The 24,949-nt window shown below is 41.6% G+C and overlaps 1 protein-coding gene across 2 annotated transcripts; it reads right to left on the reverse strand.

Annotated features, from left to right (window-relative positions):
• Window positions 1-5,012: 5,012 nt before the first annotated feature.
• Window positions 5,013-24,463, reverse strand: CASP2 (caspase 2). Of its 2 annotated transcripts, XR_012651417.1 has the most exons (11): window positions 23,813-24,463; window positions 17,239-17,406; window positions 16,113-16,188; window positions 14,539-14,633; window positions 12,873-13,049; window positions 11,553-11,681; window positions 11,003-11,093; window positions 10,827-10,888; window positions 7,619-7,768; window positions 7,415-7,524; window positions 6,929-7,028 (listed from the first exon to the last, which is right to left on the reverse strand). XR_012651417.1 is itself a non-coding variant. In XM_075034636.1 (10 exons), exons 1-10 carry the CDS (start codon window positions 23,960-23,962, stop codon window positions 6,894-6,896), a joined length of 1,281 nt encoding a protein of 426 aa, XP_074890737.1. In that variant the 5' UTR covers window positions 23,963-24,456; the 3' UTR covers window positions 5,013-6,893. The 2 variants fall into 2 exon arrangements, 1 of the variants encoding a protein (XP_074890737.1); XM_075034636.1 differs by lacking the exon at window positions 10,827-10,888 and having other exon boundaries at window positions 5,013-7,028; window positions 23,813-24,456.
• Between the last annotated feature and the right edge of the window lie 486 nt (window positions 24,464-24,949).

Raw genomic sequence — 24,949 nt, forward strand, 5'->3', positions numbered from 1 at the left:
TGTAACCAGAGACTCCCTGCCCCCTCCTGTTCAGTCTGTGCTTGGACACAGCAGCCGCTTCCCCGCTTTAATACCTCACTCCCTGCTGCCCTGGCACCAGGACAGCTCAGTAAATTAACAGGAGGTAAGGTTTCCCTTTCCTCTCTCAGGCAATATCACTCTTTACTGCATTTGGAAGGGGTCAACAGTGTGGGACCATAGAAGGAATGGGGGCTGATGACAGAGAGAGACTAGGGAAGAAGAGGATGGGGATAAAAAATTAGCAAAATTAGAGACAAGAGAACCACCCTGCAACTTGAGCAGGATTATTCCTACAACCTGTTTCAGGGACAACTTTGTGAAGTGTCAGCATCTGAGAGGCAAATTCTGCTAGCAGGCATTGGAAGACTGTTCCTTATATAAATTACATGGTGTCCTCACATTTAAGATAACTTTTCTTAAAGCATACCCAATATTGCCGATTCCCTGGTCACAATACCTCACCACAAATAAACAGCCTTCCTCACAGTCTTTGTACCTTCATGAACCTTCATCCACTGGCATAACCAACATTCAGTATCTTTTTCATACAGAAGCACAGAAAGGTTGATGTTGGAAGGGAGCTCTGGAGGTCATCCAGTCCAAACCCCCTACTCAAAGCAGGGCCACCTAGAGCCGGTTGCCAGGCCCGTGTCCAGATGGCTTTCGAATATCTCCAAGGATGGAGACTCTGCAACATCCCTGGGCAACTTCTTCCAGTGCTCAGTCGTCACCCTCACAGTAAAAGTGTGTTTCCTGATGCTCAGAGGAAATCTCCTGTATTCCAGTTTGTGCCCATCGCCTCTTGTCCTGTCACTGAACACCACGGAGAAGAGCCTGGCTCAGTCCTCTTTATACGCCTCCCTTCAGGTATTCATATGCATTGATCAGATTGCCTTGAGCCTTCTCTTCCGCAGGCTGAACAGTCCCAGCTCCCTCAGCCTGTCCTTAAAGGGGAGATGCTCCAGTCCCACCATCATCTTTGTGGCCTGTTGTTGGCCTCTCTCCAGTATCTCCAGATCTCCCTTGCACAGAGGAGCCCAGAACTGGAGGCAGGACTCCAGGTGCAACCTTGCCAGAGCTGAGTAGAAGGGAAGGATCAAGTCCCTTGATCTGATCTGCTGGCAACGTTCCTCCTAATGCAGCCCAGGATACCATTTGCCTTCTTTGTGGCAAGGGCACATTGCTGTTCAACTTGGTGTCCACTAGGTCTCCCAGGTCCTTTCCTGCCAAGCTGCTTCCCAGCTGGGTGGCCCCCAGCATATACTGGTGCATGGGATTCCTCCTCCCCAGGTGCAGGACTCTGCATTTCTTGTTGAACTTCATGAGGCTTCAACTCTTAAGGATTTTTTTTTTCCATTTTCTTTCTAATTTTTTCCCATCATCCTCAGAAGTGAATTTCAAGTTTTGAAACATTTTGTGATAGATAGATACACCAAAAGAATGCATATTCTAACATTTAAATATACATAATTTCATTCCTGAGAACTACCTGGAAAAGATCTTATATTTTCCTCTTGTGTTAATGTTGGAGTTTTTTTCTTAATCTCTGACTAGAAATTACATAGGAAAATAGAAGACAACAAAAAAGCTATGCTTAACCAAATTTATTATACCTAAACCCAGTCAAAGCTGCTCAACAGCACAGCCAGGAGAGGTTCGTGGGATGTTGAAGATCCTGGAACATCAGTAAGGGTGCAAAATAAGGAGGTCCTACCTCCTGCCCTTCTGTGTGTTCTGGGCCGTTGGCACAAGAAAAGCAAAGAGGAACTAATAGGGTAGAAAGGGCAAAATCAGGGTGCTGCTCTGGGCTACTGCCTTGAAAAGCAGGGCACTGAGCAGCCGTGGTAACTGCCATGTCCTCAGCTGAGTCGTAGCTACTGTATCCTGAGGCAGCAGCAAGCCCAGAGGTCTGTGGGGAATGGAGCAGATAATACAGGCCACAGCTCTTTTCACAGACACCTGCTTTTTTTTTTTGCTTTTTTTTTTCCCCCTCTGTTATCTGTAAAGCTTTTCAATCAGGGAAACTGATAAATTCTATATCTAGGCAAAGCAGACAGTTACTTAGGGCAACATCATGATTTCCTAAGCTGCTTCTCCCACTAAATAAAGATGGGTTATGTAAGGGTATGTGAAAGGATCTCCTTTATTAAGGTTATCCAGTCAAGGACCTTTTCAATCCAGAAGGTGATGATAGAGAAAGGGGGAAGCCGTAAACAGAACCACACAGAGACCCAGACCCGAGAGATAAGGGATAACAGAGATCATGCAAAAGACCAAACGTCTCCAGTCACTGTTTGATGGGCCATTAAGAAACTACAGGCACAGCTTTGGAGAGGACCAGCCTGGACTTTGTCACTAGTAAGAAGGGGGAAACGAGGAACATAAGGATTTGAGATACTTGAACTGGGTCTGTGGGACTGCAATACTTGTTAAGGAAAAGGGTTGGGGAGGAACCATGTGGGGAACAGACAGAAAGGGGATGGTTTTCTGAAATCCAAGGCTGGTCAGTGTGCTTGTCTGACTGAGCGCTGCTCCTAATCACCAGAGTCTGTCCTAGCTTCTTACTAAATCCTCAACTATCTTTCCATGAAATCTCACTATCCCATGTACCTGAGTCCTGTAAGGTTGAGATGCCAGCCACTGGTGAGACTGGCATGAGTGAATTTGGGGTCAGCAGCTGCAGTCAGACCGGGGTTTGGGGGCTCTGGGGCCAACAACTGGAGCAAGGGGGGTCTGAGCACCAGCAGCTGGAGCAGCCATAGCTCTCTGGATCAGCTCATTGGGTGGCCGGAGCGTCAGCTACAGTTCAGACCGACGTGAGGGGACTTAGTGCCAGCAACTGGAGTCAGACCAGGGCTGTAGGCACCCCAGGCCTGTGGTGTCAGCAAGAGGAGCGGGCCAGTGTCCGCTCCAGCATCTAGGACAGGACCAGTGCGCGTAGCTGCTGAGGGGACCGGCGCGAGCAAGGCGAGATGGGGGGGGGCTCAGCGCCAGCAGCTGGAGCAGGGCTGTGGGTCACAGCCCTCGTGCTAGGTGCCAGCTGCTGGCAGGAATGTCTGTTTCTTCCCCAAACCTGGGATGCGTGCATGTAATTTGGTGGGAAACTTCAGTCTGGACTAACCAGCAAGCAGGAAGCCCTGGGTCCAGTCGGGGGTAATAGGTGTTCAGTGGGAACCCCAAGTGTGGGGTGCCTGTGGGATGAGCGTGTGAGCACATCTGTTTGCCAGCAAACATCAAGCTGGACTAACCAGCAGGTAGCAGACCCACGGAGCAGATAAGAAGGCTCAAGATCCGGGCAGGAGTATGGAAGACGCAGAGGGGCCATGCTCTCTGGGTACTCAACAGATCCATGAACGTGCTTGTGAATCTGGAGAGCGGGGCTGCGAGTGCTTTCACTACCAAACATCAATCCTTACCAGCGAAGAGGAGAAAGGGGAGGTGGCTGGCTGCATTTCTGCTTTTGAGTCCTGGTAGCACTGAAGCTAGGTGCTGCTGATGGCAGTGCCTTATCTGTTGCAGGCTACGGAACCGGCCGTGTCAGCATCCTCCATACATGTGTCTGTTTCCGAGATGCACGCTCAGCCTTCCTACTGTTTGGACCTGCAAATGGAAAATCTGCAGGGTGGGACAGAAAGCCTGGGATTTCTGGGCTCGGCCAGAGAAATGCCCAAGCCACAGAGCTGCTAGAGGCAGTGGCAGTTTATCACATCTCTTAACTGTTTGTTTCCATGTAAAATCAGCATCCTAATTTTTAAGGGGGTCAGTGACTATTTTTACAAAGCCAAATCCTTTGACTATCTATTACTTAGAGTTTGGAATTACTACAATTGTATTCATTTACTGAATTTTGTTCTATTAATCAATACAATGATTTTCCTGCAACTCAAGATTTGTAAAATACTTGTCTACATCCTGTTCACTGTTTTCACTCCCCATCCGACAAAACTTTTGACCTTATTCTTTTGGTTTCAAGCCAAAATGTGAACCTGTTATAACACTTTGCTGCTATCCCAGCTATGAAAGTCATTCCTTAAACTATGCTAGTAGCTCAAAACTTATTTCTCTGAAAATACAAACATTTTGTTTACTTCATCTTCTGGACTACTAGAAACACTTTTTGTACAGATAGCTGGTGGTAATTCCACTGCTACTACTACTACTACTAGATTTCCTGTACCAGAATTTGGTATTATTGAAAAAACAATGTACTTTTGCAATAAAAAGAGAACTTAGAAGACAGGAAATGCCCTTCTAGGTGTCACAGATGAGATGGAGTAAATGGCAACCTCCAATGGATATGGATACTGGGGATTATTTTAGAATTACTGAGAACAGAGCTTTTACCTTCTTATTTCACACTGGCTTTCACTCACTGGCTTTCTCCCAGGTGCATTACCTGGGTCTCAGCTTCCCTTCCTAGCAGCGAGATCATTGCTCATCTGTGAAGGTGGAGCAGAAAGTTGTGTTGGTTCTGTGCTGTACAGCTGCTCCCAGTTACCAGACTTGGGCATTACAGGTCACGGCCTCCGGGCACCCCCTGGCATTTGTTTCCATGCAGCTCTCTGATCCCCTGGATCTTCCCCCACTTCCAGGGTCTTTCCTCCAGCTGGTATATTCACCTTCCTTCTGGGCCCTTCCTCCTTGCAAGACTCCTTTTTTCAGGAACCCTTCATTTTGGCACCAACTCTTCCTTCAAGAACACCAAGCCCACAATTTTCCCAATCTCAATACTTTATACGCTGAAACACAACACCACCCTCCTACTTAGTGGTTCTGCCTCATATCTCTTTATTAACGCATTAACTTTGGTTTAGCCCAGTTGTTAGCAAAATTTACAAGCAGCCCATACTGCTTGCAGCTAGCAAGTAGCAGGCTTCTGCCTGAGAGTTCAGAAGTGCCTCTGGGAGGTACTACCTCAAGAAATTACACTAAATTATCTTTATATAGAAGCTCCATTGGTATAACTCTCCAAATGGAAGATACTGCACAGATTAATCAAACAAGAATTCTTTATTTTGATTCCTCAAGGCAGTAAAATACAAGTATACAAAAAGAATATACAAAAGTGGCAGTGATAATGCAACTTGATGTAATCCTACACACATCTAATCCATCAGAGTGGATTGCTTCATCAATATACATATCTGTAAAATATTGCACCATTTCAAAGAGGGACCACTCAGGAAGAAAGTGTTTATACTCCAGGGAGGTACAACAGCCCCTAAACTGGTATCTTAAACTTCAGAGTAAGGCACCAATTGGTAAGTATGATCCGTGTTCTGTTTATCATGTTGGGTGTAAGCTAAGTGCAAGACACGTATTAATGCTGCACCTTTGTCAGCTGGAGGAAACACAGCCTTCATTTCCCTAGGCAGAACAATAAAAAAAGCACATGCCTAATTTTCCAGCCTCCCTCCATATCTCTTTGTGCTTCCTATTCATAATTCTATCCTGAAAAAATATTTTAAAAGCCACACTTACATAAAAAGAGTAAGCCAGGAACTATGCCAACTTCCTGCTACAAAATGGAGAAGACCAAGACTTCTTCACTACAAGTGAACAGACTGTAGTCCATACGTAACCCAGTATATCAGGATTTAGGCTTTACCACAAAAAGAGAACAACGCCTATCTCCCATGTCACATCAAATAGGAGTAACTGCAACAGGACACAAGCAAGAGACAAATTACAGCATGAAGACACTGTGTAAGAAATTTCCAAAAGAAGTGATGGATTACGCCACAACATTTCTTATTGACCAGTTGAAATGACACTTTGCAAACAATATTAGCTAAACAAATAGCTTTAAATGATCATGGCTGAAGAAAGAAAACTCACATAACAGGGTAATAATGTGAAACTCTTCCCTCATTTAAAAGGGAAACACTGCAGTGATAAATAATCCAAGCAACATGCTTAGACTGTAAAGAGCTGCCTTGAATATTTTTGTTAATTAAACAAAAGATCCTTCTGTACAAGGCTGTAGGGTTTCAGGGATTCAGTTGTACAGTACAATTTATAGACTCCTGAGAAGTTGGTGGATTGAATGCTATGCTTGTTGTGACACACAGGTACTATGGCAAACAAATTCCTCAAAAGTAATATTCTATGCAGTTGTTCACTCTTGGGACTAAGGGGAGCTAATCTAGAATTTCTAGATTCAAAATTATTTCTGGGGCAGTTTATGGAGGCTTATTTGTCTGTATGAGAAATCCTGGATCTCTATTTGTTTTGCTGATAACCTGGGATGTCTTGTAGTTCTCTTGATAACTTGGCTACAGAAGGAATGTGCAAAACCAGACTTTTAAGTGATCAAGATGGGTAAGAAAGTGCCAAGTACTGAAAACTATAACCTTCCATTTTAGAGAGGGGAAGGATTCTCCTTCACAAGGAAGCCCTTTTCTAATGTGCACTGGAGCTGACTCCTGCATGAAGAACCAGGCGGAAAGTACTTAAAAATTTTAAAATACAAGCATAAGATAAGTAGCATTGTATGAGTAATCTTCCCTTCAGAAAGGCTTAACTTTAAAAAAAAATTATATGAATAATCTGTTTCCCTTTTCACATTCACTTTGCTCCTTCCAAAGGATGTTCCCACTTCTTCCCAGTTCCAGTACTGATCTTTTTTCCATCAATTTCTATACACATGGAATAAGTCAGGATATTAGAATTTTAAACCCTGAACTGAATCAGATTAGAAAAAGAGTTGCCAGATTATTTTAGAAAAAGGACATCAAGAATTGGACTGGCCAGATATAAACAAGCATTCCTTGCTTCTGCATCTGATGTCACAGCCCATAAGAATGAAAACATAGACACCCATACCCAAGTTCAGCTTTGGCAGTAACTCTCTTCCAACAGAGTTGGCAGGGTTATTTTCCTGGTAGATAGCCAGGAAACAGGTAAAGGTCCCGACAGAGCGTGCTACAATATTCTGACATTTCCTTGCAGCGGTGAAATTCTGTGCCTGGGGCATAACCTTCTCGTTGCTTGATTTGCCTATTCACCTAGATGTGAGATTAAAAAAAAAAAAAAAAATAAAGTGACTGGAAGAATTAAGAAGACAGAAGAAAAATGTCATTGCTTTCTGTACTCATAGATTATTCTGTTTAAAAAAGTAAAAAAACTAATTCTTCGCAAACCAGATTAATTCTTCTCTTAAGTTCACCATGCGACTGCACAAGTGAAATGGAAGGAGTCAAAGAAACAGCATTTTTACTTTGGTTAAACTGCTGTGGAACTGTATATATATATAAAAATGGGAAAAGAAATAATAATTTTGCTATAAACAAGGCAAGAACAATTGCTTTAATAGTAGATTAATCCTAGCAATTTGAAGCACTGGAAGGCTCTACAGAAACTAGGTAAGCGTGGGAAAGACACTCCAGCTCACCTTCACCAACATGTCAGCCACATGAGTGTCTCGGGAGTCCTCTGCAAACACAGAGGTGAGAGCCTCAATATACCAGGATCCACGCTTGGTGTTTCGCATGGCTGCAGTGCCTGAGAAGAAAGTGTGTATTACGATGAAGTTGCTGGGGAACACAGACACATAAAACCTCCTTATGCCCTAACAATTAGGGCCTTTCCCCAGTACCTTTCAGACAAGCATATCCACAGATCATATCAGAGCATGTAGGCAGACGCAGCTTGAGATTTTCTTCCTTGTTTGCATCACTTTCCTCACAGCCTGCAGAATCTGACCATTCTTTCCCATCTCTTTGATCCACTCCCCGGTCTGTCTCATCTGGGAGGGGGCAATAAACAAGGAGGGGGAGAGGGAGGGGGAAAGAAAAAAAGAGAAGAAATTATCCTGAAATACTGGATGTAGTTTTCCTGTACTTCTTAGTTTTGGGCTCTGGTCAGCAATGCCAGAACTGCTGTCAAGCAGAAGGCTTTTGCATGAACTTTAAGCTTTTTCAGCTGTTTCTAAAACTCATCTGAAAGTTCTTCTGCACGAACTAATGCAGATACCAACAAGCACTGAACTTGCTCAACCTAACTGATTGTTAGTCCGCCTGCCGGCTGATTTTCTCCCCTCTCCTTTCCTATATCCCATTTTCTCCCCATCTCCTTTCCAGATCATGGGATAACCAGAAAACAAAGAAGTTTCTGATAGTTCTTCATCATGCATGGAAAGATTTGATGCCTAGCCCTAAAAGTTTCTATTTTCCACTTTTACCTACCTTAGAAATGTCCAAAAATGTCTAGTCCAGTTTGGAATACTAACTACCTACTTATTGCAGAACTCAAATGAGAGCCATAATTTTATTTGCTAAGCTCTACCTCCAAGACATCAAGAAAACACGGACAACATATATGACCTAGTTCTAAATCCTGACTATAATATCACTTGTTTCAATCAAAAGCATAAATTGTGCAATAGTAAAATACAAAATAATTTGACCCCAAACACAAGAGACAGAAGTCCAGTACAGAGAGTCTAGTTTAAAACCTGGAGAATATTTAATGTCCTTTCCAGGATTCATTAGTATGTATTATGACAAGTGTAGATATTCTCAACTGGTTGTTCACATGATGCAGAGCTTCCATTGTAATCTAGATTAACTCCTTAGTGGTAATAACTTTAATAGTCCAGCTATGCTGTATAAAAAATAAAACTACGTTTTACAGGTTTTCTATATAATTTTGCCCTTTTGTTCTTTTGTTGTAAGATAAGAATCTACTATCCTACTTACTTCCTAACAGCATTGGTCAGATTCTAGTCTTAGAGGGCATAAGCGTCCACTTCAGGGGCCTTCTTGTTACGATGGCTCCAGGTTTTTGTTGCCAGGTTGTGCCTAAGAAATGTATTTGGATTTCTAACATTTTTACAGGCAGTGGCACTGGTGGCATATAATAATTATGCACAGGAAATGGTCAGTTCATAAGTCAGCAACATTGGTTTTTTCCTCCAAAATGCAAGCAGCAGTGGGAGGGGTGTGATTATCTGACAGGCTAGATATAGCCTCTAATTAAGGCTCCATAGCTTAAAATTTCATCATTACTTCCATCAAGTTCCTTCATCATCTCTTTAAGGTAGCAATGCAATTTTTTCCATTTTTAACCACACTTTTTTCATGTCTGTTATCACACTTCTCCAAATCCTTTCAGTTCTCTATCTTCCTAAAAATTTAGTGTACCATTCACAGCACATGTTATTTCAGACAAGACTCAGGTAATTTTCCAGTCAAGCTGTATTATTCACACTGGCATCATCCTTAACATATAAAGTCAAAACCTTTTTGATTAAGGCTTCAGAATTATGTGCCTTCCTCATGCATTTGTCTTCAAACACCATTTCAGTCAACTTACTAACATAACTAAAAAGTGTAAAGCACTAACTCTATCAGGATATTCCTCTGCATACTTAACCTCTAATTTATATCACCAATAACTGCCAACCAGATTTAAATTTTACTGAAGCTCCCAGATAGCTGTTTTCCCAATTGATTTAAATAACTGCTAACTACCTATTTGCCATTATTTACCACAGTTCTTCACTTTTCTGGATCAACTACTATATTAACTACAGACGTTAAGCAGCTTCAAAGCCTCCTTTTATGTCATAGTGAAATCTGACTGTTTGTCTTTTCCCATCGCTTTCTGTTGCCACTGGTTTTTGATCCATGACTGTAGGTGCACTACTTCAATTCCTTAGTAGACTCCTGCCAAAGGCCCTTTGGAAGTAAACTGTACCAAATCTTCTTTATCTACCTTTTTTAATGTGTCATTAATAGAAGATAGATAAGGCCGATTACATAAACTTAGGGAAAAAATAACCTATGCATTTCTCATTTTGTTTCAACCGGCTCCAGCAAACTTGCATGGCATAGAGAGATTGACTACTAATCTCAAGTTGTCCACACTATTTACACAGTCTTTTAAATGCTGCTTTTTAAAAAAAATTTGTATTGGCTAGTCTAACCTTTGAATGCTAACATGAAAAGGTACACATTTTGGTTCACAGCTCAATTACTTTGTAACTAGCTTTCCCCTCCAACTATTAATCAAGATTTAAAAGAGAGGTTAAAAAAAACAGGTGAATGAAACATCTTCTTGGCTAGAGGACAAACTACAAAGCTCTGCTAAAAATGAAAAAGAAATTGTAAGGAACAAGGGAAAAGAACGGGAAAAGGCACACACGCTCAAAAAACCTCTCTATTGCATGGGAAAAAACCAAAGCTTTCTAAGACAGAACTTCTCTTTGAAGTATCTGCAGTTTCACAGCAATCCCAAAAAGTCCAAACACTTTAAGGAAAAATTTGGTCATTAGCAGATCTGAAAGGTAGTTAGTTACAGACATGTGTTTAGCTACAAAAGGAGAGAAAACGAAAAGCAGAATTTTTTTTAAAAAAAAAAGGAACAGAAAGAGTGGAAAAAGAACAAGTCTATGACAATCAAGAAAAGAATTCTGTACAATAGTATGTCAGAATTCTATAATAGTATATGGAAAAGGATGTAAGGAAAGGTCATTTGAAGGTTGAAAACAGGATAGTGTAAAGGAAAAAAAAGAAAAAAAAAGACTCAGAGCCAACTTTGATAGCTCAAGAGATGACAACACAAGAGAGACAACACATCCAGGATCAAGAGAAAGACAGGACCTCAGGCAAGACTCCAGTGCTAGTGTACCACTCCATGCTGTGCTGCAATTTGATGCACCGTATGCCCCACTCCCCCTACTGCAGGCATAGCAAGAGAAAGCCTCAATATATGAGTGGGATATGATAGAGCTTCGTATCACTAAGGTGCTCTGGGGTCTGCAAGTCAATGCACACGCCTCATGCAGAGCAAAAGACACTTACAGAGCAACAGATGCAGTGGCAGCAGCAGGGCAGAGGGAGGTGAATATGGGTCCCACTTACACCTGAGAGAAGCAAAGAGGAGAGTTGACAGCAAGTTGAATGTGAGGGTGTGTATGCGTGTAAAATGAGCCTTAATGGCATGCCAAATACATGGCTTTTAGTATTCGGGTACTCACCTCCTCGGCAGGCCTGAATAAAGAACATTTTGGGCTTATTCTGGAGATTTGGACAGTTTGCATTATCAAAGAGCCGGAAAGCCTCCTGCAACTGAGAGAAGAAAGACGATAAATATTCTTCACTGCAGCCTTCTGTGAGCCAAACCCACTCTCACCTTGCTTCCCTGTATTTTGGTTATTACTCTCCAGTCTTGATATTTTCTCCTTTATCTCCAAACTCACTGTGTAACAAACACATCCCTTTCCCACCGTCTCCCCCAGCTCCTACTAGTTCGAGTTCATGCACTTTACCTAGTAATTGTACATGAAGGAGAATGAAATAACTTCTCCTACTTGCCCTATTTCTATGCCATTCTTTACCTTACAGACCTCTCACAGACAGCCCCCTGCCTTTTTCTCCCTGCAAGCCCTTATCTTCTCCTTTTCAAAAAATGAGAATCCTCAGTCTCCCATCACTTCACTTTTTTTTTTTTTAAACTTTTTTTTCCTCTTTCCGTTGTTACTTTCCAAGACTTAACCTAAAACAATGTATCAGGACACAGCAATATACCTGCAGTAGTTTGCCATCACTGCCATAAACCCCACCCTCCACACCGTGGGAAAGTAAAGCTACAATGCAGGAATCCACATCCCGATGATCTGGCAGCTTAGAGAATCTCTCCAATGAATTCTGCATCTCCTGGAAGAGAGAAAATAACCAATGTTTAATGCTTTCCAGACTTGCACAGGGAAAGTGAGTCAATATACAGGGCAAAATACAAACGGTCCTCCTGTTATGAAGTAAACCCTACATACATCAAATTTACAGGATTAAAGACATGTGTTCCATAAAAACACAGCAAAATGTTCTTGTTCTTTTATGTAACATTCAGTCCTAAGCATAACACTGTGAAGTAGGAAACACTTGGGCCAAAGGGGGATGCAGCAAGTATCTGAATTGGTACATATGGATTCAATACAGGAGAAATCAACTGATATTTTATAGAGGTTTTACACTGACACTTGAGTCTGGCTGGGATTTTGAAGCAACTTAACAGATACATACTCTGGTATTTCAGGCATTCAAACACCAGTGATCAAAACACAGTAACAATTTAAAGTGGAAAACTTTAGGAACTCTGACAACATGGCAGGTGCAAAAGTCTTATTATAATGTTGCAAAAGCTGCCTTCTTGAATAAAATGCTCTTTAACAGGTTCTGTACCACTTGGTTTCATAGGGATTTAAAAGGACTAAGAACAAATGAGGCTGGAGAAGGCAGCAATTGCATTCCTAGGGAAAGAGAGTGACTTGATTCAGTCAGTCAAGGAACATTACTAATTTTCGTAAGTGAACCACAGCCACTTCTCTAGCAAAGCAAAGACTGAAAGAGTGGTATTTAACTGCATAGATACTAGAAGACTGATAAATAGGATGGCAATTGACTCAATCAGTGAAAGGACATGAAAACATCACTTACACTTGCAAAGACTAGGCCAAATATTTGCAAGGTTTAACTTTTAGGATAGCAGAACACTGGAAAAGTCTATCTAGAGTAAACTGGAGACTTATTTGTGGTTTTAACACACATGCCAGATGTGGCCTAGAAATTCTTGCACCTTGCACTACGGTCAGACTAGAGTAGTATCTCTTGTGGTCCTTCATGACCCTACTTTCCATCCTTTAGTCCTCTGCCTTCCAAGCTTCTTCATATTTGTCAGCATGTGAGCAGACATCATGCCATTTAGGCTTATTTTCTATGCATAAGTGACCACTCACATCTTCCTGTTCAAGCTTAGTTATACCAAAGGGAACCTCTTAAGATGTTTATGTAACAGTTACAAACTCTCATCCATACTGATTGTGAAGTACTGGGATCCATCCCCCTTACCTGTGCAGTTTGATCATGAAAGACAGTCACTTGGTACCCAAGATGTTTAAAAAGCATCTCCAGGGAAGTACAGTCCACATCTCCCCCTGCACGATACTCCAAGTCCTTCTCACTGCTGAAATGGATGTTGCTGAGAATAAGTGCTAAGCCTCGAGGCTCTGATATCAGTTTATATGCCTGAGAAAAAGATTTAAAATTGCTAAATTTAGACTACACAAAGAAATAATAGTGTTGAAGTAGAACAGCAACCCCTACCTACTAACTTGATAAGATATGCAGGATTTCTTGATTGAGAAGGCACAAAACCAGCAGAGGTCAAAGTTGTGATTTTTATTTTTTTTTTTAAATAAATAAAACAAATGTTTGTATTGCAAAGGGTCCAAGGACAACTGTATTTGCAAGCCTCCACAACTGATGATCCTATAACACTACTATTAAGATGTTATACTAGCTTGCTTTATTTCTCATTTTAAAAGAAACACAGCTTATACATTTCAAACTGTGTATTAGGTCTTGCTAACTTTTCTCCCCTTCCCCACCCTCACCCCAGCATGGCCCCATATATTTCCATCATCCCCATCAATGGCCTTAGGACAGCACTATGTAAAATTCGGCTAACATTTCTTAATTGCTGTTGGAAGCAAACAGAGATGTAAAATAGCATGTAAGTGGAATTGTAACAGTAAAGGACTGTCAGTCACTAATCCTGAAAGTTATGTGGCTGGCAAAAAAGGCTAATGGAAAGAACTAATTTAAAAGGGGTGTCTTCAAATTAAGTTCCCTCTCTGCCCCTCCCACTGTAACAACAACAAATGAATAGTAAACTCCTGTAAATTGGAAGTGAAATTTAATAAGAGGCATATCAAATCAGGTGTATCCAGCCACAGATGTAAAAGGAGCCAAGTCAAGCTCACACTGATGCTGCCTAATTAGGTCTCCCCAATAGACAGTTAATAAAAAAAAATAAAATCAGCTTTGCTGAACACAGAGCCTGTGACAGAAGTGTTAAGTGTTAGCACATTGTGTAACCCTCGTAAAGTGTCTGCCTCATTATATGAAATTATTTTTTTCCTTAAGCCCACCCCACCACAATCTATGCTTTACAAGCGTAAACAAAAAGTAATTAGACTACCTACATAACTTCAAATGCTGCAGATTAGAAATTCAGGTTGTTCTACCCAGTACTACCCAGCACAGAATCCTAATCGGGTTCTTGAGCCTGAAGAGACTCTTCCAGGTACAGCTGGCAATTAAAACAGCCAAGACTGTGACTACTAGTCGAAAACACAGTTCTAGTACCTTACAGTCATTTGCAGGGTGTGTCATCACACAGGAGATGAGGACGCAGACAAATAAATATGAGGCAGTAATACTGACAGCTTACACAGAGCAACAGAACAGAAGGCATTTCACAAAGCTCTTCAAGGGGCAGGGATTTGTACAGAGTTACAGAACTTCTCAGAATTTCTGGATGCTTGTAAACGAAACTATGTCAAATCAAACATGACTGGTAACACCTTTCAGTTACACAAATAGCACAACACTGATTTGTATCCCAATAAAGCATGTGCTTTGAAGCAGTTTTAAGTAGCATGTGTTCAGCTGATATATCCAAACTCCTCACATCTTTCACATCTTAAGGAGATTTTCTCTGTCAACTACTTACCAAGTGCCGATGATCATGATAAAATTCAGGAGTGCAGTACTTCACTGGAGGAATCGGGGGACCATCTCCATTATCCAGGGAATGTTCCATTGGTTCTGTGCAAAACAAACATATCAATAATAAGAAGAAATTCCAACTACAAAGCCTCTGCATTAAGGTAGTAACTTGCAAACTCTGAACTATGTGGTCTTAGGCATATTCCTGTATTATACTATTCATACCTCTAAAAATTTTGCTTGATCGGGGACTACAGACACACAATGAAACATAGCAGAAAAAAATGAAAGTACTGGAATGGTATGCTTATTTTTTTATAATTTTAATCGGCAACTTTTTTTTTTGTCTTGTATGTGCGTTAGCCTTATCTAAGGCCTAGTAAATTTGGTTCTAGAGAGTATGAAAACAGAATTCTCATCTAAAATTAGAGCCACGTGCTTTGTGTCATTTTGTACAGTATGTTATTCCTTTCACAGTTAGGCAGACAAACCATTGCTAGAAATATTCAAACAGAATAGTGCTTTTCCTTTCATAAAAGGCCTCCCGTGCTCACCGGATGCAATTATTTATTTTTTGCTGAACACATGCATAAGTGATCAAACTAGACGTTTCTAACTTCCATAAAGTGCAATGCCCTTTTTTGTTTATCTGCCTCTGAACAACCCTTTCCTCAATAACAGCAGATGAGAGGAATGATAATCAACTATTTGCCATTTGCAGACAAACACTCACTCCCCTGTCCTGAAGAAAGGGAGCTAATGACATTCATGATATCCTTTGAAATCCTTTTTCGTCCTTTTGAGGAATGGCTCTCCTGGTTGGAGGAACATATGCTCTAAAAAAAACAAAACCAACCCAACCCTAAAACCTTTGCACCTAAGTTAAAAAGCCCTTCAAAATCTAGACACTTGTTCTTCAACACCATAGAGAGAGAGAGCGCCTAGTAACCAGCACACAGTTAAAGCTGTGGTTAGGGAACAGGAGTACTCCAGGCATTACCAGAGGCAACATAAAGACTAGCAAGGAGATTCACACTAACAACTAGTTCCCTGATTTAAGTCACAAATGCCTGCTAAAGAAAAGTTGATTTGCTGCACTCGACAGAAGCTATAGAAATCTGTGTTGGGCCCAAGTAATGTATATAAAGCCTTGTACTTCAACTTACCTGCTAAGAAGGAAGTCTAAGTTAAGGAATACTGCCCCAAATCAGTATCTTTTCACAGCTCTAGTTCAACTAAACTCTATTACAAATCTTAAAGAAGAAAATCTTTGAAACATCTAAAATTTTACTGACATGTAGTGTTTAAGCAACAAAATTTCCTGTAAGAATAAATGAAGCTGACTAGATACTGATTGGGTTCTCTTTTCCAATATGCTATTTCAATTTTATTTTCTAGCCTAATTCTGCCTCTTGCATCTGATCATAATATAGTCAGTTCACTGCCAAGTTTTGTATTCCTGGGATGAGCAAAGTGGTGGCAAGCTTATTGCTAGAATTGAATTGAGAGAGTATTAAGAAATTAGAAGCAACCAACCAGGTAGCCAATCAAGTATTCACAATGTCACATGCGACTCACCAACCCAGCGCGGTCTCTTTGAATTGGATGACTCGCTGGCAGAGACTGGAAGATTTGATCCATAACAGTGTTCAAGCTACAAGACATCCAATAAATCCATGAAAAAGAGTAGCATAAACTAGTTGGTTTTTTTCTCTACAGTATAAGCCTGTATAGCCATGGTACAAAGATACCTGCATTTACATACACATGTATGTGAATTAAAAAAGTAACGTTATGGTTCACATCCAAATGAAACATCATGACAAGATAGCAGCAGCATTTTCTGTCAATGCAAAATTCCTTCCCTTCTTTGCTCATCTCTACTTCTACCCAAATCCCCAGTTTGGAAACCTTACACTGAAGTCATCATATCCTCCTCATTTTTGCCAAAAATTGATTTGTCCAGTGACTCCTATCTTTCTGTTTGCTTTCAAGATGTCATTGTTTGTATAGTAAAGCACAACTGAAAACAAAAAAGTGGAAAGGGTAGTCTAATAAATCCTACATTTTAATAAGGGAACATGTCTCTTCAAAAGTATCTGGCCTTCCTTCCTTCATATAAAATACGCTTACTGCCAATTTCCATCCTTGTCAATGCACTAAGAATATTGAATCTTTGCTAAATTCTTGTTCTAGTCCAATGCTAACAACTGCAGATAGTAAAAAAGTAAAAATACAAATAACAAAATAAAGAAAGAAAAGTCTCTCCTCAACAGACTCACAAGGTTTCCTCTGAACATCAGGAAACACACTTCCACTGTGAGGGTGATGACCGAGCACTGGAGGAGGCTGCCCAGAGAGTTTGTGGAGTCTCCATCCTTGGAGATATTCAAAAGCTGTCTGGACATGGCCCTGGGCAACCTGCTCAAGCTGATACTGCTTGAGCAGAGGGTTTGGACCAGATGACCTCCAGACGTCCCTTCCAACCTCTACCATCTTGTGACCCTGTGTGAAAATTCTCTTCTTTCCAAATTCCTTCCCCTCTGCTTTTACTAAAGCTACTACAAGTTTCAATTTGCAACAAACCCCCACCCTGTCCTTTATAAACAATTTTTCTTTTTTCCCATTTCAAAAAAGATCACTTCGTGCCCAAATCCAACGTGAAATGCAGTGCATCCATCTTATTTTTTTAAAACTGTTGTACCCTTGCAATCCCATGGCTCAGGTTGGATGTTGTCTTCAAGATCATTGCCTCCAGATGCTGTTGTTTTGTTTCTCGTAAAGCTTCACAGAAGGCTGAGAAGGCATTAGGGCCTCTCTTGGGCAGCAAATTGAGGAATTCCACATTTTGGCTGAAGCTCCCAGACTTGGCCTAGATCCAGAGAAAAAACAAAATCCGTACTCAAAGTAACACCCCAACACAATTAATTTCCAATGAATCTTCAGAACAACTAAATTTTTTTTACTTCATGTAAATGTTTCATCATTGTGCTTAGCTGTGCTAGATCCATTTTTATAGCTTTTCCTAGTTGATTTTGCTCCCATTCCTCTGTCCTATTAGCTCAAGGGGGAGAGTATATGACAACACAGCAAGCCAACAATTCACCTATCACCACACACAGTAATATACCTTCTTCTCTCTAAACTTTTACTTCCAGTTACTGTTGGAATAGTATCTGCATCCCCTCATTGAATACAGGAATTCCACAACATGCTTCCACTACTGCCCAATAGTTTGTAGTCTCGTGTAGTGATACACAAATCCCTCAGACAGCATTAAGTAAAATACTTATTATACACAATCAATTCCAAAAAGATACTATATATGTAGACTGTAACATTTAAACCAACGAAGCAATATAGAGTAGTATATGAGAAAAAGTAACAATCAAAAATGAAATTTATGTATCTGTGAAACATTCTCAAGAAGTTCTAATTGTTAGAATATTAACAGGCCATTTGCCAACAAATTGTATAATTTATACAATAGTAGCCTTCCCTGAAATCAAAAACAACCAACAAATCAGGTACTAAAATACTGGGTATCAAAAATAAATTTTATCAATTCTATGGAATTCATCTATATTTTTTGAATTACCACTTAGATCTAAGATGTCTTCTTTTGGTGGATGATAAGAAATGGTTGGCGAGTTACACAGAATCAAGGCCTAACACTATGCTTGCAATCACAGGAAAATCAGAAAAAAAGCCTCAAGTCACATGTGTAAATCCTCTGCTACAGAAGATTTCATGTCATCTGGCTTCCTTTATAATATTTATCAAGCTGGGTGTTAAAAGTAGTTTGGCTTTTGTCCCATCACACTGTTTGGAAGAATATTGCAAAATCTTGTTGATCCAATGCTCATGAACCTATTCTGAAATTTCAGAATAGGTTCATTCATGACTGATTAACAGTATTTATTTTTGTATCAACAATGTCCCTTGACTTCAGTGTTCTCCTGTCCTTTCCCTTATTTATCAAACTTCTTTCTATAAATCAGTCTCAATTTGCTACAGTAAACAAGCCACTTTCAGCCTCCTCACAAGTGGCCTCTTCCCCTTGACAATGCAAGTAGCCTTTCCTACTCCCACAGAAACCTCAACTTTCAGAACACTGTTGACTGGAACTGCATGCAGTAATATCTCACCTGTGCCTCTCCAGAAGTATGAAAGTACCTTCCCCTTTCTCCTGGTGACACTCCTCCATTAGTCCATAGAAGATAACCAGCTCCATATACTTGTATCTTGCTTGTTTTAGCCCACTGAATTTTACTTTACCTAATAAAGTAATTGACAGCTGATATTCTGAAGTACCTATTAATTGTTTCCTCCTTTCTAGCAGACCTGCAGCTGTCTATGACAAGCTTAGGATCATTAATCATCTTCGCTTTATGTCTTCATAGTCTATGATTCTAAACTATAAATCATAATTAAGAACACAAGCTGACCTCAAGAATTGGATCTTAAGTTTTACTGAAAAGTTAAGAAATTTCCATAATGTTCATATTCTGCACTTTGTATGCACAGCAGTCAGCTTTTGGCAGACTTCTTCCTTAAATACCCAAAGTGCTGTACCTCCTTATGTAATCCACATCAACACCACATTTAGGTTATACTAAATAATGTTCAGCAAACATTCAGAAGTAAAACTTTCGTAAGGCAGACTTCTTTCACTTTATTTTCTAATACATTCTTAATTTATTTTTTTACCCTCACAGATGAGTTTGATAATCTGCATAAGAGGAACTGGTTGCACGATAAACTGAATTCCTGTCAAAATCCCATAGTATTAGTCTTCTTATTGAGCCTGAATATACATGCAGAATCTGTGGAGAGAGCATATATACTTGACAAACATCCTAATCAAATTTATGTCACCTTTTAAAAGCCAGTGATCCCCTCATTACTGTCTAGTGATCAACACAGAGCATTTAAATCTCTTTATCTATACAATCTGATAGTCTTCAATTACAGTACAGAGTATACAACTTGTTTAAAAAGCAAAAGAAAGCTCTTGCTATCAGATCTGCAATTTTGAAGGTCCATCCCAGAGCTCTGGAAGAACTTCTGATGCTCTGACAAGAAGCCATTAATGAAATGGATTTTGGACTTCATCTTAAAAACAGCTGTTTCCACTGTCCCACTTTATTTCCACTATAATTTTTGCTCTGTATTTAAAATCCCTCTCTTCTACACCTTCATCTAGATAATTATATTTACATCATCTTCGCTACACAGGAAACACAATTTTTTTAGTCTTTATTCTTTCTTAGAACTGTATAATGGCAAAAAACTCAAATTGCTTAGTATCTTTCTGAATGACCCAATTTAAATTCATTCCTGTCAATTCCTACTCTGTCTCCCCACTTTGGGCAAAGGAAACTGCTCCTATTTATTAACTCTTCTCCAGTGTACACCTATAAACTCTTTACTCACTCTTCATATTCCTTGTGAGCTCTTCATCCAGCTCAACCACCTTTGTCTTCAGTGGCTCTTCCTGCAATGTCCTCCACTCTCACCTTTTTCTTACTTGTGGTAAAGTTTCAGTACTGGTTTAGCAACTCATGCTTGAAGAAATTTCATCCTTCCTTCATCACCCTGAGCTCCTCGGTTTATTTCACTTTCCTTAGATTACAAAAGCTTATTTAAGCGAAGTGCCCTATTTCCAGAACCATTTTTTTTATTCTTCTGTTTAGTTTAAATGAAACCAACAGGACCAGTATAATTGTTGTGTTTTTAAGACAAGATGATTTAAAACATAACCATTTCTCCAGATCTTGATTTCCTGACTTTTGGGGGGGGGCAGGGGGATATATAGAACCAGTCAGTTACAATATCCAGGAAAATCTATGTTCTATCATCGGACACAGTGGCATTTGCCTCCTCCTATTTCCACTAAGGTACCTGATGATTAGTGTCACAATACATTTTCAAGGGTAGGCTACCTAACAGCTCTCCTAAGACCTTTGTTCACATTTGAGCAGAGAGTAGAAGACTATTACAAATTCACAGACCTACTATAGGAAAATGAAAGCTAAGACAAAGTGGTTTTGACTCAAGTGATTTTTTTCTTTATGCACATTACTTTTTGTTTATCCACACCACTGTTATGATTAGTAGTATCCTGCAAACATTCCCTTCATTTCCATCCTTCTAGTACAAAGCATACTTTGCAATACTACTGTTCCAGTTGTGAATGCTTTCCTCCTACCCCTGCCATATTTGTATTTTTGGTGCAATTTCCAGATTCATACCCTGCAACAGTAGTTCAAGTCACTTTGTTCTCTTGCTCAGGCTGCTATTGCTCTTTACATACATTTAAGCTCTTAGTTATATGTGTATGTTGTATTAGGCACTATTTTTCCACTAAGCTATTACTATTTACCCGACTTATCCATCGTAACACCTTTCTCCTTACTGATAATCCATTATTAAGTATTGTTGCCTCTCTTTATACCCAATTACACCCAGAGGGGAAGACTCCCTTAGTCGTCTTCCCCTCTGTCTCAGTTTAATACTTCTTAACTACAGCAGCATTTTGCCAAAAAGACTATTTTCTCTGGCATTATGCTACCTTTGAGAGAACTTCTTTTTTCTCCTTCTCCTTTTCTTCCCCTCCTCTTTCAATGACTAACTGCAGGCCAGCAACTGAACATCCCTACTAACCACCCATACTTCAGCAGTGTCGCTGTTTAACCCCCATGGGCTGCTAAGCCCCACACAGCTGCTCGCTCACTCCCTCCCTCCCCAACAGGATGGTGGGGAGAATCGAAAGGGTAAAAGCAAAAAAACTCATGGGTTGAGATAAAGTCAGTTTAATAGGTAGAGCAAAAGCTGCACACGTAAGCAAAGCAAAACAAAGAATTCATTCACCACTTCCCATTGGCAGGCAGGTGTTCAGCCATCTCCAGGAAAGGAGGGCTCCATCATACCTAACGGTGACTTGGGAAGACAAAATACTCTAACTCTGAACGTGCCTCCCTTCCTTCTTCTTCCCCCAGCTTTATATGCTGAGCATGACATCCTATGGTCTGCAATATCCCTTTGGTCAGCTGGGGTCAGCTGTCCCAGCTGTGTCCCCTCCCAAATTCTTGTGTCCCCCCAGCCTCCTCGCTGGTGGGGTGGGGCAAGAAGCAGAAAAGCCCTTGGCTCTGGGTAAGCACTGCTCAGCAGTAACTGAAACATCCCTGTGCTATCAACACTGTTTTCAGCACAAATCCAAAACACAGCACCATACTAGCTACTATGAAGAAATTAACTCTATCCCAGCCAAAACCAGGACAATCAGTTCTTGATTCATTCTCTGACTTTCACTGTCTTTCTGTATCTTTGTTCTCTTTCACTAGGGATTGGAGCTATTTCAGGTAAGACTGCCTGCATCTCCCACAACTTAGCACAGGTATCCTTGACAGGTCCCATGAGGAATTTCACATTATCTTTGACATACAATGAGTCAAAATTCATTAGGAAGTTACTTCTTCATTGTTTTCTGTCCTGGTTTTGGTTGGGATAGAGTTAATTTTCTTTTTAGTAGCTGGTATAGTGTTAAGTTTTGCATTTAGTATGAGAATAATGTTGATAACCCACTGATGTTTTCAGTTGTTGCTATGCAGTGTTTATACTAAGTCAAGGATTTTTCAGCTTCTCATGCCCAGCCAGCAAGAAGGCTGGAGGGGCACAAGAAGTTGGGAGGGGACACAGCCAGGACAGCTGACCCAAACTGGCCAAAGGGGTATTCCATACCACGTGACATCATGCCCAGTATATAAACTTGGGGGGGATCGCTGCTCAGAAACTGACTGGGCATTGGTTAGCGAGTCGTGAGCAATTGTACTGTGCATCACTTGTTTTGTATATTCCAATCCTTTTATTATTATTATTGTCATTTTATTATTATTATCATTATTATTTTCTTCCTTTCTGTCCTATTAAACTGTTCTTATCTCAACCCACAAGTTTTACTTCTTTTCCCAATTCTGTCCCCCATCCCACTGGGTGGGTAGGGAGTGAGCGAGCAGCTGCGTGGTGCTTAGTTGCTGGCTGGGGTTAAACCACAAAATTTTCAAAAACCTTATCAGTCTTAGGTTCATACCTTCTGCACTGGTACCCAGTAAATAGCTCATAATTCTCTTTTTCAGCATCTGTTCTTGTGACAGGACCATCAACCTTACTAAGGGACTAAGAAGTCCCTCAATTGCTTACTTGAGTCCCAAGATGCACTTGACATGCACCGTCAGTCACTTCCTTCTCAGTTTGCTTTCTCTTTGAAGACCTGTATCTCCATCCTGCACAGTCTTCGGTGCATTACCATATCTCTGGGAGCAATCCCAAGCTATTTCCAATGACTTCTCTTCATAGTACCCACTGCTCAGGAAAAGTAACAAGAACCTGCAAACAGCATTCGTCATCCGAGACTAAGTCTTGGATCACGTAAGGTTCTTCACGCAATTTACAAAAACACATATGAAGTACAAATTCTTTCAGTGAAAGTTGCCATGACAAGCTGGTTTACAATATATTCATTAACTTACTTTCACAGTATTCTTTTGGAAATAGGTATTATTCCTGCTTCTACAAATGGAAAAACAGAGAGGCACAAAATGACAACAAAGGACTGGAAGACACCACTTGCCTCACGAAGCGCAGCCTGCCATGACTATGTAACAGCACGTGAGCCAAGGACTTAGTAAATCTCAGACAAAACCTGTATTGCCAAAAACAGCTTGCAGTCCTCCTGCCTGTTGCAAGCAAACCCTGTTCTCCCAATGAAATCCCATTAAAACATGCGGGTAACACGCAGTCTTATGAGGAGCGGCTGAGGGAGCTGGGGTGGTTTAGTCTGGAGAAGAGGAGGCTGAGAGGAGACCTTATCGCTCTCTACAACTACCTGAAGGGGGGTTGTAGTGGGGTGGGTGCTGGTCTCTTCTGTCAGGTGGCTGGAGAAAGGACGAGAGGAAATGGCCTCAAGTTGCAGCAAGGGAGGTTTAGGTTGGATATTAGGAAAAATTTCTTTACAGAGAGGGTTGTTGGACATTGGAATAGGCTGCCCAGGGAAGCGGTCGAGTCGCCATCCCTGCAGGTATTCAAAAAGCGCACAGACGAGGTACTCCATAACGTGGTTTAGTGGGCACGGATGATGGTTGGGCTTGATGACCTTGAAGGTCTTTTCCGACCTAAACGATTCTACGGGTTTTACCGTGCTGCCACCACCAGGAGCGACACTGAGCTCAGCCAGAAAGCAAGTGCCGTCGAGTACGAGTACGACCCGCACCGCGTACCTGTATGGTCTCCACCATCTCCGCGGTGACGACGTCCTTCTCTACCATGTGCTCCAGCAACTCCTTTAAAACCAGCTGCTTCGCCAGCGCCACCCGGTTCTTCTTCAGCGCCTCCTGGTGACACCGCCGCATGCCGCACGCCACCAGCATCCCGGCAGGAGAGGGGACACCGGACCCAACTCGGCGCCGCCGCGACCCCTCCCTCCCGGCGTTCTCCTCAGGAAGAAGCGGGCCGACTCCTCCGCGGGCGGCCGACTCCGCGGGCGGCCGCCGCCTGGCAACGGGCGGAAGAGGCCCCCGCCGCCCGCCCCACCGGGGACCGGCGGCGAAGAGCGCGATCCGCGCCACCCCCGGCTCCCGAGGCCGCGGCGGCAGGCCCGCTGCAGGCCGCCGTGCGCTCTCCGGCCACCAGCTCCCGCCGAAAGGCCGGACCGCCTTCTTCCTCCCGGCGGCCCCAGCGACTCAAACCGCGAGGGCCGCTTCCTCCATAAAAAAAAAAAAAAAAAAAAAAAAAAAAAACCACAAACAACCAAGCCGTGTCCCGTCGTGCGCATGCGCAGGCACGCCTTTCCCCACCCTCTGCGCCTCAGGGGTTCGCGCCTCTTCCGGCTGAGGCGTCTGCGGCGGGCTCTGTCTCCTCACGCAGGGTACTTCCTCGGCGCGCTGGGGTTTTCGCCTGCTAAAACTTAACACAAGTCCAAAGGCGTGAATAACCCTTACGGCGTGCTGCAGGTGAAATCCTAGCGATCGTACCTGGTGACATTTTCGGCCTTTTTTTTTTTATCTGTGCCGGTCACCTGAATTTCTTCGCAGGTCTTGGCGGTTCGGTGCGCTCAGAAAGGTCCTGGTTTGCCCAGTTTAGACCCGAAGCTTCTATTCCTGTGTGGTATACCTGCACTGCTTTTTACTGTGGTTTGTTCTTTTGTGTTTGCAGACACAGGAGGGAAGTGCAAATAGTGATTGCCACTAAAGAAATCACATTGCCTCTATCAGCAAATTTATCTCTCATAATACTTTTACGATAGAGATATCGTAGCTGCTTCATCTTTAATGATACTAAAGTGATTCAGCTGTAGATTTAGAAATGGAAGGCCTCTCCTTTTTCTAAGCCAAGATTATCAAATAAGCAGAACACAA

Source organism: Buteo buteo, chromosome 8, assembly GCF_964188355.1.
Source record: "Buteo buteo chromosome 8, bButBut1.hap1.1, whole genome shotgun sequence".
Classification (NCBI taxonomy): Eukaryota; Metazoa; Chordata; class Aves; order Accipitriformes; family Accipitridae; genus Buteo; species Buteo buteo.